General features: G+C 41.3%; 1 protein-coding gene across 1 annotated transcript in view; it reads right to left on the reverse strand.

Annotated features, from left to right (window-relative positions):
• Positions 1 to 15,450, reverse strand: part of SDK1 (sidekick cell adhesion molecule 1) — a 382,049-nt gene that overhangs the window by 90,314 nt on the left and 276,285 nt on the right. The window contains exons 18-21 of the mRNA XM_059484654.1: positions 12,658 to 12,773; positions 9,476 to 9,668; positions 6,468 to 6,566; positions 1,657 to 1,848 (exon numbers count right to left, since the gene is read on the reverse strand). Coding sequence (XP_059340637.1) covers positions 1,657 to 1,848; positions 6,468 to 6,566; positions 9,476 to 9,668; positions 12,658 to 12,773 — 600 coding nt within the window. The remainder of the gene's footprint in view (positions 1 to 1,656; positions 1,849 to 6,467; positions 6,567 to 9,475; positions 9,669 to 12,657; positions 12,774 to 15,450) is intronic.

Consider the following 15,450-nt stretch of genomic DNA (forward strand, 5'->3'; position numbering starts at 1 on the left):
AGAACATCTACAGAATTACAGGTACTGCTTTAGAGAAGCTTCCCAATGAACAAACCCTGGTGGTTCCTGGGGGAAGGCACTTCCCAGCTCCATGTCTGCCAAGTCACCTAGTTCCACTGAATTTCTGTTTCCTCAGAATTAAATTACAATAATGTTTATTTCCTTCTTAGAGGACATACAATTACAACTGGAAAAAGCTCAAAGTTTTGGGTAGTGTATTTAATATTGACCTATAATATCTAGGTTTTTCAGGGCATTCCTAATGCTTGATAAAGTAGGTGATTTTTTTTTCAATTCCTGTAGCAAATAAAGAGGGTGACCTCCTACAAGGAAAAATCTGAAGCCCTAATCAGATCTTTGCCTCCCATCAGTGAAGATTACGGTGGCATTTACATTTTTAATATCATCTGAATTAACAACAAAAGCAAGTTCAGGAAAGAGATTAAATATAGAGTGTTTATAATAAATTCTCAATAGTTACCTGCACTTATAACAAATGGAAATAACTATTATAATCAGTAATTATATAGTGGAAGGTGTCCCTGCCCTTGGCAGGGGGTTGGAACTAAATTATCTTTCAGGTACCTTCCAAACCAAACCATTCTGTAATTTTATGAAAATTCTGCACTCTGTGCAACTGCAAAAGGCCAAAACTGGGCAGGGTTTTGGCATATATTTCAGATATGCACAAATACCCAGTATTTCTTGGTTCTTACTTCACATTTGTGGGAACCACGATCGATCAACTAACCCTGCCCAAGTGGGATAATGCTGTTATCTGGCAGGCACCCTGCCATCAGATATCATGGTATTGATCCAGTCTGCAGCTTGTCATAATTACCTACGATTAGGGAACAGAAGGGCAAACATACTTTGGGACACACAGAAAAGTTAAATAATACTGGGGAAGGGAAAAATTGGATTCCCTCAGTGATGAGCAATAACTGCTCCACTTTGGAAAATTCTACTTGTGTAACATCTATATTAACTGAAACTGCTTATTTGAGGTATGAATTGGCTGTTTAGTTTGCCTTTTACACTGGATGGGGTGGAGTGTAGAATTTTAAAAAGAAAATACAAGAAGGGTAAATGCACAGGTGCCCAAATGGTAGCTCAGACAACGTGGGACAGAACTGCCTCCTCCCAAATGTTTTTTCAGGCCAAAACTTCAAATTCTTGTAAATAAGATTTTAGTTTCGCTACACAAGTGAGACACTCATAGTTGACATAAGCTATATTACTTCCACATGGAAAATCCTTTCCCTTTTAATATCACCCAAACTCTGTTTTTTGCCCCAAAGCAACACTTTGAATTGATTCAGGCTTCATTTTGATGTCACTTTGTAAATGTCAAGAGATTCTGTATTGTATCCACTTTATTACTTTGTCCATTCCATTGTCATACCCACACATTTTTTTGGTATTTGTATTAAACATCCTCAACTTCCTGGAAATTTCAAACAGCAAATATCTTCCCTTTAACATTTCAGTCTGCCCCAGAAATTAAATCCAAATTACGCGGCAGAGAACTCCAGTGCTTTACAAATAAAATAACTTTTATTACCGCTGAACTGAAGTAACCTGTGACCTTTGGAACACAGAAACACCAAGAACCAGCAGGTTTTGTTTTGTTTTGTTCGCTGCAGTTTGACCAACCTGGGGGTACTCCAGAGGAGATGGTGGAGGAGGTGACCCAGCCGCTGCCCTGCGCGGTGACGGCCGCCACCTCGATGGTGTAGGTGGTGAGGGAGGACAGCCCCGTGATCTTGTACTCCAGGGTGCTGTTGGACAGGCTACGGGCCAGGCGCGACTCGTTCCTGCCATACACCTCCCAGGAGATCTGGTACCCTGCAAAACACATCACCCACAGCTCAGGGGGGCACCAAGAACCCAGAGAATTCCTGCGTGGCCATGTGGGCAGTGGTGGATCCTTGTTCCTTATGCCATTCCTTGTGATCGCCTTCTATAAACCCTCCTTGAAGTAAACACTGGCTAAAATACCCAAGTATTTTTAAAATATTGTTATTTCCAATCACCCACAGCTCAGGGGGGCACCAAGAACCCAGAGAATTCATGCGTGGCCATGTGGGCAGTGGTGGATCCTTGTTCCTTATGCCATTCCTTGTGATTGCCTTCTATAAACAGGAAAAAACCCTTCTTGAAGTAAACACTGGCTAAAATACCCAAGTATTTTAAAAATATTGTTATTTCCGATAAACAATTGATGCAGGTACCCCACAGAGCATTATCTCCCTGTCATTAGGACATGAGGTCTCAGCTGTCTTTTTTTTCCTTGCTTGGTATGAAATGGCCTGGAAAACTGGAAATAACCTGACAGAAAGGTGGACTTTTATTCTGTGAACTCTACAAAGCAAACAGGAAGAAACACTGGGAAATATAACATCTACTGGAATATCTAATTTAAAATCTCTATGTGCTTAGCAGGGCTTTCTCCCTTTGCATGCTGAAGTAACCTTCAGTGCTGCCTGTCTAGAAATACTCAGAAATCTGCCAATAACAAGCAGGCAGGAACATTGTGGGAATCTTCTAGGAACTGAAAAACCTCTACTCCCCACTGCTTGTTCCTTGCAGAAATCCTTCAGCAGGGTGAATCATTATCCTTTCTTTCAAAACCATCTTGGAGCCAATGCATTGTCCAAAGCTGCACCTGCCCTGACCTCCATATTATTCTTCTATCATAACCAGACTTTCCTTTTTATCTCTTTGATAACCACTTGCCTTCCAAGAACTTTTGAAACTTTCCACTGTCTGATTTGCTCAATTTTACCTCCAAATCTGCTTGTCCTCCTCCTGCCCAGTCCCACTTTATTCTCATTTGAACCCATGTGAACCTTGCTGTGCCAGTCCTTGGAGAGCATGTCTGAAAAGTTTGCTTGATTGCCGCTTTCTTTGTGATTTGACTCAGAGGGTGAAAAAAAAAATACACATAGCTCTTGAATGCCTGTGAAATTGAAGTGAGTGAAAAGGACTAACAGAAAGGAATCCCACTGAGTGAACCATGCACAAGGCAAACTGGCTAGAGCAACTCCCTACTGGGTTCCTGTTCCCATCATCTAAGATGAGGAATTCAGACCAGTTGGAGGGCTTGAAGGGTTTTTTTATTTTTTTTTTAAATAAAAAGACATGATAAGCTGATTAACATATATGAATTGATGCAGCAAAATCCCTCATGGTATTAACCAGCAAGAATGAATCATCTCACGAGCCAAAAGCTGGTGAGACAAATATTTCTGCAAGAGTGTGAGAGGTGTGAGATGTTCTCAGTCCTCTCTTGTGAGCTGCCATCACAGACAGGGATTCATCTTGACCTGATTTTGCATGAGAATGGGCTCAGTATGCTCACACAGTCACTAATTATGTTTCAGGTGAGGGGGCAGTGATAAAGGGAGGTGATGCTTCAGCAATTCCAGCTACACCACAAATGCTCCTCTGACTTTGCACTGCAGAGGGGAAGGGGAAAAACTCCTGAATGCTCATCTGGAACTGGTTTTAAACAATTATCTGAGTGGGAATTAATTAACTCAGTAATTTACTGATCTCTTGGAAACACTGTGGTGTTTTGATGCTCTTTGAATAGGCTTAAGAATCATTTGCCAGACCAGAGCTGATGTAGCACAGACAGGACTGTAATCTGTAGGAAGATTTTGACAAAGTTTAAGGGCTCTGTTGCCTGAATTAACAGAGGGTGAGCAGAAAGGTGGGGGCTGACTGTTCCCTTTGTTTGATGCTCAGTCAGAGGCACGAAGGAGTTGCAGACAGAAGGACCATCACAAGCACCCTTTTTTTTCAATAGCTGTGGGTGCAGCCTGTTCCAGACAATAAATAACCAGAGGAAGATAAGCAGGGGACTTTTAATTCTCCCTCTATCCATTTGTTGCTTATGGACAATAGAAATTGGCACTCAGCACACACCAGGCAATCTTCAGTGATTGAGATATCTCCTTTCCCATCTGGATAAGCTTAGGTTATACATCAAATGTTGGTGATTATTCTTTGGACATTTTATCTCTTCTCCCTTGTGACCACAGAAGAGACCCAGCTTTCCCGCCCATTAAGCACATAGTCCCTATGTATTTATTTCCTGGGGAAAGAAAGAAAAATGTTCACCAAGAAAAATATCCCAAGTTTCCGTGTAAATTGAAGAAAAGGCAAAGAGGCAGTATTTACTGTCAGGGATTTCAGTCCCCAATGCATAGTTAAATTCCTGTCATATAAAAGATGAGAACAGAAAATCTGTACGTACACAGCGAGCAGACACAAAGCCAAACGCAATCAGGCATAACAAAAACAGATGGAAAAAAAAGTGCTGAAGGAAAGGAACAACTAGCACTGCACCCCCAAGTAGCACTGCAGCCACACTGGGTGGCAGATGGGCAGAACTCTGGGCCATGTGGCTGGTGAGAACACACTCCCTGTGTTACAGATGTGAGCCCTGCCTGGGCAGCACAGCTGGATTTTCCAGAGGGATTCCCCTGGCTCCGGTGTGAGAGAGGACAGGGAAGGTGCCACAGATCTTTTCCCCACACTCTGGCACTCCACAACACACTGCCTAACGGGAACTAATGACCAGAGGAGTTTCAGAAATAATTTTCTGTTGATGTGGAGTAAATTCTCTACATGAGAGCACTACACCCAATCACAAACTGTCCGTCCACATCCAGATCCTCATAAATCAACGTTCGCTGAGGGGACGAGGAAGATACTGAGATTTACAGCAAGAGTAATGGGCAATTTCCCAGAGCAGGTTGGCTGCTGGGCACCCCCTCCCTGCTTCCCTCCTCCCAGAGCCCCTGCAGGGAACAAGAAGGTCCAGTAAAGACATCAATGAGCAGAAATGATGAATAATTGCCTCCCTGAGCACTCAGATCTCCAAGCAGCCCTCTCTAAACCTTTGAGGTGCTCAGGGCATGAACAGTTTTGCTGCTCTTCTATCCCAAATGCAATTTGCATCATTAAGGAGGTTTCTTTTTTCCTTATAGACTCTGCTGGGCATTTTCACACTGGTGTTTTGTCATGAAATGTCTTCAGGTGATTCCTTCTGAAACAATTTACCCCAAATACAACCCAGTCCATCATTTGGCTCCATCTGGTTTCAACCCATTCTGGGAGGGGGCAGCTTGTTTTTAGCAAAGTAATTCTGCAGAGCTGCTACCTGCTGCTTAACAAGGAGCACTATTACATCATCCTGGGTGGAGGTACCTAAATTTAAGCACTTGGGCTTGCAAGGCTTTGGCCATCCTCACTGAATCAATACTGCTCTGCTCTCAGGAGTCATTAGGTTCTATTCCCAAACCACTTAAATCAGTGCATATTTCAGGCAGGTTTCCACGGTGGAGTGGCAGGAGGTGATCTGCGTGAGGACTCCACAAACAGCTCAGAGCACACAGCTACAAATTATGTTCGTCATAGATCCAGAGAGGAAAACACTGACAAGGGAAACCCTATCAAAATAATTACACCTGTCAAAAAAATTACACCTCCAGACAATTACACTGATATAATATTTCAGTGGTCAAGGGTCAGAAAACCTGATTTTTTAAACTCCTGAAATGCATTTTTAAAAAATGGTAATGTAATTAAAAAAATTAAACATTTTAGAACTCTAAAACCAAAATATTTTGATCCACATGAAATTACTTTTCCCCTTCCCAACTAACTCCAGTAATTTAAAATCTGGGAGTTTTTTTGTGCTTCAAAACCTTGAAAACCTTTGTTAAATGGAAGGTCCATCCTGTGCAGCTGCAATAGTTTCCCATCTGAAAACAATATTGCCTCTGTTGATAAGAACTAGAGGTTTCCTCAAGTATTTATACCTTCCTTTATAAAAAAACAATGAAGTTGCTGCTGTTGTATCTAGACTGGCATACAGTAAATAGATAAATAGCTTGTCAAATGGCAGACTCATCAAAGGGAAACAAGAGAACCCTTGTGGTAGTTTATAACAGATTAAATAATGACATGCAAATTCTGTCATGCAGTCCACAGCCAGACCACTTGATCACAGAGGAAGGATTCTGCTGATTTCAGGCTTGGTCTTGATTGCAAACCCCAGCAATGCCAATCCAGACTTTACAGCTGTGAGCTCTGCATAGGGACCCCCCACCCTTGGGGCAAAGGCCAAGCACGGCCTCACAAATTTCCAAAAATTCAGTAAAGCAGGTGGAGGTCACAGAGGATTTAACAAGACCAGATGCCCTGTGGGGAGCTGATTTCTAACACAAACTGCTTTTCCAGTAAGCACAATCATGAGCTGCCAGTAATTGGAGCTGTACTTTGTGTAACACTCCCTGGTGACATCTCAATTACCCAGAGGAGGGGCCAGGAAACCAGCAACAGCCCAAATTCTCCCTAAATGCTCCACTACACAGTTTTGCACTGCAGAAACACATTCCATCCCCCACACACTGAATAAACAAAAGAATAAAAGCAGAGATAGCAGCTGATACCTGTGATGACGCCATTCTTCTCTACAGGTTCTTGCCAGCTGACCTTGAGTGAGGTGTCCAGAATCTCAGTGAAACTCAGGTGTCCCACAGCTCCTGGCTCTGGCAAATCAGAAAAGGAAAGCTGTTAATGGGTGAACTCCTTAACTGGGATCAGATTCACGTGGCAGGGTTGGGGATGGAGAAATATGGCCCTGAGCTGGGCTAAGGGAGGCTGGAAAGCTCAGTGAGAGGAGAAGGCAAGGTGGGAAGAAACACTCTGGCTATCATCATGTCAATTATTTCACCCAGTCACCATCCCAAGTGTGTGGAGATCTAACAGCATTGCTGTTTTCCCTCAAGGATACCTGTGAGGTGTTTGCCTGCCCTGTTTTGTGCAGCAACACCACCAGCAATCTCCTCACCTGGGAAAGAGCCTTTTCTCTATGCAAGGTGACAGCAAGGACAGAGTCACGAGTCACTGCTTGGATAAATTCCCTCCAAACAACTCTAAAAATGTCCAACATAATGGCAACTGTCTTCTGTGAAATGAATACAAGTGTGTGAAACTTTTTAAAGGGTTTTTATGATGTAGCTCAAGAGCTCTTAAAAATTTCAGCTCCCTAGTGTGCAATGAAAGAGCATAAAATGGAATGACTGTCAAGAATATGCCATCCTCCCTCAATTTTGATCTTCAGGGGAGACAACCTGACTGATTTTTGATCCAAATGCTGTTCTGTCCTCAATCGAGGCACTGGAAAAAGGAGGTTTTGTTCACTTGATATTCACTGTGCTTCTGTCATTGGATGCCTGCCCGAGTATCCTCCAGCTCCATTAACATCAGTTGGCAATTTCTTGTCTGCAATTTCATGTTTTGTTTCCTCTTCAATTTAGTCCAGCCTCTTATTCCCCTCCAGCTATGACAAAAAAAGCCCAAACCCTGCCGTAGGTCAGCTACAACCCCATTTGCAATTCTGCAGTCCCAGGGAGGAAAATTCCCAAACCCACTCTGCAGTACCCAGTAGTCAAAGCACACAGAAGAACTGCTGAGCCCAGGAATGCCCAACAAGAGCATGGAATTATCACAGTTTGGGATTGTGGAGCTGCAGATATTGAAACCACACACTCACAAAGCTTTGCTCCAATCAGGCCCTGCAGTTGCAGCCCAATTTTAAAGTCATCAGGAAACACAGGAGCAGGTGGGTCCAGGCCAGGTTTTATCTGACCTCCAGCTTGTCAGCTAACAGATCCCTGTTTTCCTAAAGGATTGCCTAACTTTGCTATCCAGACAGAAAATGATCACCTGTGAACATGAATGACAGGCCTTTCAAATCTTTTTTCCCACCACATAAATCCTGAAGCAACTCAGCTTCAAGGAGTTCTCTGCCAAGATGCATTACACCATCCTGCACAGAACTTCTCCAGCACTGTGAAAACCCAGAGAAACAATTCTGCAGGATTTATAAATAAATAAATCAACCCTGCTCATCTCTCCTGCTGAGGCTCCTTGCAGCATGTAGCTGGACACACCAAGAAATGTCTCAGATTATCTAGAAAATACAATGGCTCTCTTGGTTTATGTTTCCTGATGGAATTCTCTTGTGTTTAAATCAGCATAGGATCCCAATATTTCCCTGAGAATGCCTCAAGGAGCCAGGGCAATGACTCTGCCCCTGCTCCCACTTTGTGGAAAGCATTTAAGGTTCATTTCTGCAGCCATTCTTTCAGCAGAAATATTAAAAGTCCCTTTTCTCTTCCCAGCTGATAAATTTTTGTGAAATCCAAGGAGTTTTGTACCTTTGGTTTCTCACCCTTCTGCACTCACTGAGATCAACCATGGGGTTCTACTGTGCTGAGAGGGAGAAGACAGATGAATTCAAACACATTTACAAATCATCAAAAGTTAAAGCTAAAGCTTTTTTCCTTAGGAAAATGGGCAAAAAAGCTGATAATGCAGCTGATAAAGCTGATAATAAGGAACCTAATACACGTTTCTCCTTCCACCACACCTTTTGCTTTCATCCCAGACACACAAGCTGGAGTTCAGATTAGTGGTTCCCACAGATTTCTGGTCCTTAAATTCCTACCTCTGGGAAGCAGTTCTAGTACATAGAGGAGAGTAACCACACTAGGAAAAATCCATGGAAGAATAATTTTCTCCAGGTTCCTTCAAAAGTATCTCATGAAAAATTGGATTAGCACTTTAGCCTCATTCCTGTGAATGTTAATGACAATTGGATTCTCCTTTACGGGAACACTGACTAACCCAAAGGATCCCTATTAAGTCAGAGCAGTATTTCTAAAAACAATATCTTAATGGATGAACGAGACACTTTTTATTCTGGTTTAAACCTGCAAATGTGCAGCAGTGTTTATGATACTCCTGAAGCACTGGCCAGAGCCAAGATCACTGTGGACACAGTCAATTTATCTGTATCAGACACACACTGCACTTGTTAGGCCCAAATATGTCTTGAGAAAACAACTTTGGCCACAGAGACCAAGCCTTTTTCTGATGCAGGAAATAATTTACATTCTAAACCATTCAGTTCATTTTATTTAATTCTGCCTCCAGTTTTTCAGGATGCAAGAAACTGCCTTGCTGTGATCCTGGTTCTTTCACAGAAACACTTGCAATGTAATATAGATACAGACATTTTCAATTTATTGAGTAACAGCAGGAAACAATTGTGAATTAATCATTGACCTCCACAGGAAGTTCCAGTGCTCAGTTCCTAAGAAGATCAATTCATATTTATTTGGGTGCCTGAACATGGATTTAAGAGCAAAAGGATTTGCAGACAATGCATTATGTGTTGGCTGAACCAGACTATGAAGCTCTTAGCTAATCATCAATATAAAAAAAATTCATCCAGGTTTAGTCCATAATGAAACAAAAAAAAAAAAAAATCAAATATTTGCCACAGGCTGAAAGAACATCCATGGAAAACTGGCTGAGATCACATGAGAAGAGATTGCTGTGAAGCCAAGGCCGAATTTTAAGCAGAGAGGTTTAAAATTGGGGTACTCACTGTCCTCCAGGGTGCGCAGGAGCTGGGGAGGGCTCCGAGGGCCATCCCCTGGGGTGGTGAAGCACAGCACTGAGGTGTAGTAGCTGGTGAATTTCTTCAGGTTGGTGATGCAGCCACTGTGGACCCCATGGAAATCCGGAGCGATGGTGACCACGGTCGCACTCTCTGGATCATCCACCGGCCACGCCAGGAGCTGGGAGATTCAAACAGGGATGAGCTCTCATTAGAGTTGTGTCTGTTTGGAATCAAAGTTGGTTTGGCTGCCAAAACCATCTTAATCTGATTGCAAAGAAGCAAGCAATGCTGTTAAAGCACTGTCAGCCCTGATGCTGAACAGATGGATGCAGCTCTGTGACACTGGAGGGATGTCTGTAACACTCACTGCTGATGGGGATCCACCAGCACTGCAATTCTCCATGGCTGCTGCTGAGCAATGCCAAAATTATGGCAGATCATTATTCAGATGACACGAGCCTTTTGTCTCATCAGCCTGGCCAGTCTCTGCTGCTGAAAGCACGCAGAAGGAAGAAAAGGACTTTCAGTGCTACTCTGTCATAAAAGCTTTATCTTGTTTTCTTTAAAGATCCCACAGTCTGGAGAGGTTATTGGGATCAGAGGGAGAGAGATGGGGACACACACCCTCCTGCCCCTGCCAGAGCTCCCCCACACCCCAGTGAGCAGCCCTGCCTCACAGGCTGGGAGCATTACAGGCTCAGTGGACTGGGGACATCCACGCTGTGAATGATTCAAGCGGTTCTGGAACTACAGAAAGAATAGAAAAACGGTTGTAAAGATGATTACTACAATTTTCAACACCTGAGTCCCAAAAGTTAGACTCCTGAAGACATTTTCATGCATTTAAAATAGGGTGCTTGTCAGAGGAGCTGAGTCTTGCAGGTTTCATTCATCTCAGTGGATGTTCTGGGCGATCAATATCTCTGAGAGTGCAATACCTCATGTGTAGGTACCTAAATGAGGACTTAAAAAATTCATTTTTGGCAAACGACTTTGAAATTCTGAAACAATTTTTGAAATAGCCTTAAAGGCTTAGGGGTCTAAAACTTGAAAGTGTCTATGAAATTTTTATTTTGTCCAAAAATCCTTATAATGTGGCTTACAGGAGAATGTTAAAATTTCAGGCCTGACTCAGTATCTGTTTAAATCATGGTACCTGTATTGATTTCTGGCTCATAAACATGAATAGATACCTGAAATAAATAAGCCATATTTGACACATTCAGCCAATGTCTAGAGTCTCTGATAACCAGAAAGCACAGTTAGGGGACTATTAGGAGTAATTTTGTTAGGAATATTTCATATTGGAGAAAGTGCACTTTACAACTTATTGAGATGCAAATAAATTTCAAAGAAAAGATAAAAATGTATAATGGCTGAAGAGGAAAGTAAGTTTTATTTTCTTTTCTAAATCACCTCTGTGCATTACGATTGGCATTTATAACTTTGGAAGACTGAACTCTTGAGCGCGTGTTTGTGAGGAAATGTGTGCAGAAAACACAGGTGAGCAATTCTGTCAGTTAAAGGAAAAAATGGGTTTAATCCTTAAGAAAGGCAAAGGCCTGGCTTTGACTACTAGAAACTTATAAATCATACAGAAAGCTACTCTAGAAACGAGTGACAGAAATGATCTCACGCAGTCTTTGTACTGCAGTTCCCAACCCATGGGAGAAGCAGGTTGGTAAAAGCTATGGCAATCTACTGCAATCAAAGAAATACAAATTTTGCAAATTTCAGAAGGTTTTATTGGCCACTGACAGATACAAACGACAATTTTACTTCTTTTATAGCATTGCTGAAGAAATTGAAACAAAAATTAGAGGTAGAACTATGCAATGAGATGAAGGACCTTTACACTGAAACTCTGAATATAACAGAGAATGAAAATTTGAAATAAGACTTTTGCAAACATGGGTTCACTATGCTTGGATCTGCAGCAGAAAATTACAGTGCACTGCAGTCCACTGAACCCCAAAAGTGCTTTTATTCTCCAGAGTCTGAACAGAAGCCAAGTGCTATTTCTGTGCTGGAGTTCCAGGGTATTGTGCTGCAGCCCTGTCAGTCACTGAGCCTTGAGAGCTATCCCTGCCGGAAGCAGACACACACATCTCCATGTATTTATTTACTTCTTCAGCAGTGAGATTCTCAAACCACTGCTGGCCCTCATGAGAAATACATTGGTTTGGGCAGAAATACCAAAATTCCCATGCATATCTCTGTCTCAGTTCTCTGTCACTCTGAGACATTCTTAGAGAAGGATCAAATCTTCTGAAACATCTCAAATCCATGTACAATCTCTTAATTCACAACTTGTCTTTTGAACTACAACATCCTCCTCAAATCACTCCACCCAGCACTCCAATCAACCTTGCTCCTCCCTGCTCATAGACCATACTTCCCTTTTCCTGCTCTGAGATTCCGGCAAGATTTCTCATTGTTCTCTCTATGGAGGTTTTTAAACCCTTTATTTATTATGCCCTGACTGCTGAATCACTGATGGAGGCTCTGTTGAGAACAAACCACCCTACCCAGCTCCTCAGCAAACACTCCACTGGGCAGAGGCTCTGCTAAGCACTCTCCGCTCTGTGCACTCCAACAGATGTTGCCTGATTAATAAATTCTACATTCTCAAATCTCTCAGATCATCACAGTGGGAAAGTCAAGGCAATTATTTATTGTGATGCCTTGATTCCCAGTGAAATAAATGGTGATTCTGCATTAGCATAAACAGAAACCTCAAGGTTGGTTTTCAGCGCCACAATGACATGTCTCCTGAGGTGACTTTCCAAACTGACATGGAATTGCTTTCTGGCTTTGGAAACTCTCCAGGAAAATGACAAAAGTATGAGGACTTCTATGCTATGACACATTCCCTTTTCAGAACTTACATAAATTGCAAATATTAAAATCATGTAATGGTTTGGGTTGGAAGGGACCTTGAAGATCATCCAGTTCCAACCTCTGCCACAGGCAGGGACATCGTCCACTATCCCAGGCTGCTCCAAGCTCTGTTAGGAGCAACATCTGCTCACTTCTCTCTTTATCTTACCTCTGTAAGCTGCTCCTGAAAGCACAGAGTCACTTTGGAGATTCAGAGATCATAAAGCTGAAGTTCCCGAAGAACACCAGGACTGTTAATGCAGACATTATTTGAAGTGTGTACTCACCTTGTAGCCTTGGTTGATGCCGTTGATGAACTGCTGGGGTGGAGGGTTCCAGAAGAACTGGATGGTCGTGGAATTCACCGCTTCAACCTGCACGTTCTGAGGTGGAGCTGTGGGCACTGCTCCCAGGAGCAGAGAGGGAACAAAGCAAAAACAGAGAGGAGAGGGAATGAGAGGAAAAAGAGAAAAATGAACACAGAACCCACGGAGTGTCACTTGCAAGTCACAGAGTAATAACAACCTTGAAAGAGGGATGTACTTCCTGTGCAGCAGCAGTGATTTGGAAAGCAGGGTAATTGGGTTAATTTCTCATCCTGTGATGGAATTGGAGATCCCTTCAAGGGGAGGAGGAGAAATGGCTTCTGCAGCTTATTATCCTGCAGAGGAGTTTCTCAGAAAGACTTGAGCCACGTAAGGATAGGTGAGCACAGCTCTTTCAGTCATCCATGAGTGCATGGAGAATGAAGAGTTTCTGAGAAAAATTTCTTGAGTCCCTTAATGCTGCTCAATTCTCCAGATCAGACAAGAAAACATGGAGTTTGCACAATTAAGGTTTTAATTGTGAATTATAATCTGGCAACAGCATCTGTTTATTATTTACTGCTGTTTAAAGGATTAGGACCAGTCATATCACATGTAGTAAAGGTTTTTCTTGGGAATTGAGAGTTGTTCTCATTTTATCTTGATATGATATGCATTCATGTATATTGAATTGATTACATATATCCTGAGCCAATACATCCTCTAATCTACTGAAAGTTGCATAAACATTTTATGCCAAGGATTTAATTAGACAGATGTTTTCTCAATATAAAAGCAAGCACGGAACATAAAGGCATGCTGCCTTCAAACAACCAAAACCAGCACTTAAATATTTCACCATTTAATAAAATGTCTCATTCCAAGCAATTTCTTCAACTTACTGCTTTAAGATGTCATTTCTACAGTTCTCAGAGGAAAGAATATTAATAGACAGGCCTATTTTTCTGAAATTATCAAGCTTATAGTAATTTTAAGAAGAAAACTGCTATCTGAGTACAAAAAAAATGGACTAAGACACTTTAAATCCCATAAAATAAGCTTAATAATGCTTCAAAAATATCACTATTGACAGCCATGTGCATTTGTATTCTACGAAAGAGGAGCTATCCACAAGTGGTTTTGAAGCCTGGAAGCCTTTGTTCCTTCTGCTTCCAAGGGAAAGTTTCTACCAAAGCCCAATGATTTGTGCTTCTAAGGAGAATCCACGATTCCCACTGAGAAATGGTGGTTTCCTCCACACTTTTCAAAAACAGGGCAAAAACTTTTCAAGTTCCAAAGCACTTTTTAGAAGATGAGTCTTTGTATGGATAAGAAATGAAGAACAGAAGTTCAAAAATGCAAAACTGCCCCTCTTCCAACCAAAAGTTATTACTTGTTTGGAAGAGACATAAAAGGGCATTATTCTAGCGCTGACAATATAGTAAGACAGGACAGTGCACGCTTACCAGAGATGTGCACAGCCCAGAAAAATCAACACAGAAAAATGGAGAAACCCTCAAGGACGTCAGGTTTGAAATGACAAGAACATCCACTCCCATGCCCTCTGTCACTAGAATTCCCTGAAGATTGTGCCATGGCTCCACAACCTCGCTCTGCAGCTTTTTAAACCTCAGTAGCTGCGTATTAGTCAGAACCTTCTTGCCCTAATTTAAAACTTGATGTGACAATTTATGAACTATGCATAATTATTGAGTTCTGGAAGCAGAGTTTATCTGATAGTACTCTAAATTTTCATTAGAATCTAGGCCCTATTTCCTGCCATGTATCATAATTCCCTGTGTGCTTTTGGAAGGTTATACTATTATCTGAATGACCTGTAGACATCATAAAGTTTTTCTAGTTAAGAGATTCACCAAATCATCCTGAGATACAGTCATAAATATTGAAGTCACTCTACAGTCATAATGAGTTGCTTTGGCTACAGTCCCCCACTAAATGCATTTTTTTTCTTATTCATATTCGTGATGAAACTGTTTATTATGAGAGCCACAAGATATATTTGAATCTGCTTTTGTGTGCAATACCTTGTATAATTAATGGTTAACATGCATAATTCTTTTTTAAAAGTCAAAATTCTTACTTTCCTGCACATTTGCATATTCAGATATTGTAACTGTCAGAGATTGTTATTGCAGAAGAAAATTGTGTTACAGGTCTTCATGTTAGTTTGTTATCAGAAATTCACCAGGATATCACTGATAGATTCATCTCCTCCTGTCAGGAAAGCCAAATCAACTGAGCACCACCAAGCTCCAAGTTTTCCTTTGTGGAGCTCACAGTTCTCAAAAGAGCTCAGGCAAACACTTGAAGATAGGTTTATGACAGTTTTAGGAATGTGGATAACCAAATGCATTAGTTATTTCTTTTACAAAGGAAATATTTTTTGTTCATTAGGAGATAAATTTCTGAAACAAGAATATATGGTCATAGCAGAAAAAATACCTCCTGTAATATGAAAAGTGGGAAAAATTATGAACAGAAAACATAAAACCTTCAGAATGTTGGAAATCATGATTTATATCACATTTTCTCCTTGGTTATCTTTATTGAAAAATCAACATCTGCATCTCAATTAATGCATTTAAAAGATGGAAAGAACATGGTCCATCTGATTTGCATAAGCTTAATTATACTGCAGAAGGCATACTGTAATATATTTTTATATTTTTAATCAGTAAAATATTGGCATTATAATCTCAAATTTACTTCAAAGTGCCAGTATAATATTCTCCTTTTATGTCCTGATATTAAAGG

This window comes from Ammospiza nelsoni, chromosome 17, assembly GCF_027579445.1.
Source record: "Ammospiza nelsoni isolate bAmmNel1 chromosome 17, bAmmNel1.pri, whole genome shotgun sequence".
Classification (NCBI taxonomy): domain Eukaryota; kingdom Metazoa; phylum Chordata; class Aves; order Passeriformes; family Passerellidae; genus Ammospiza; species Ammospiza nelsoni.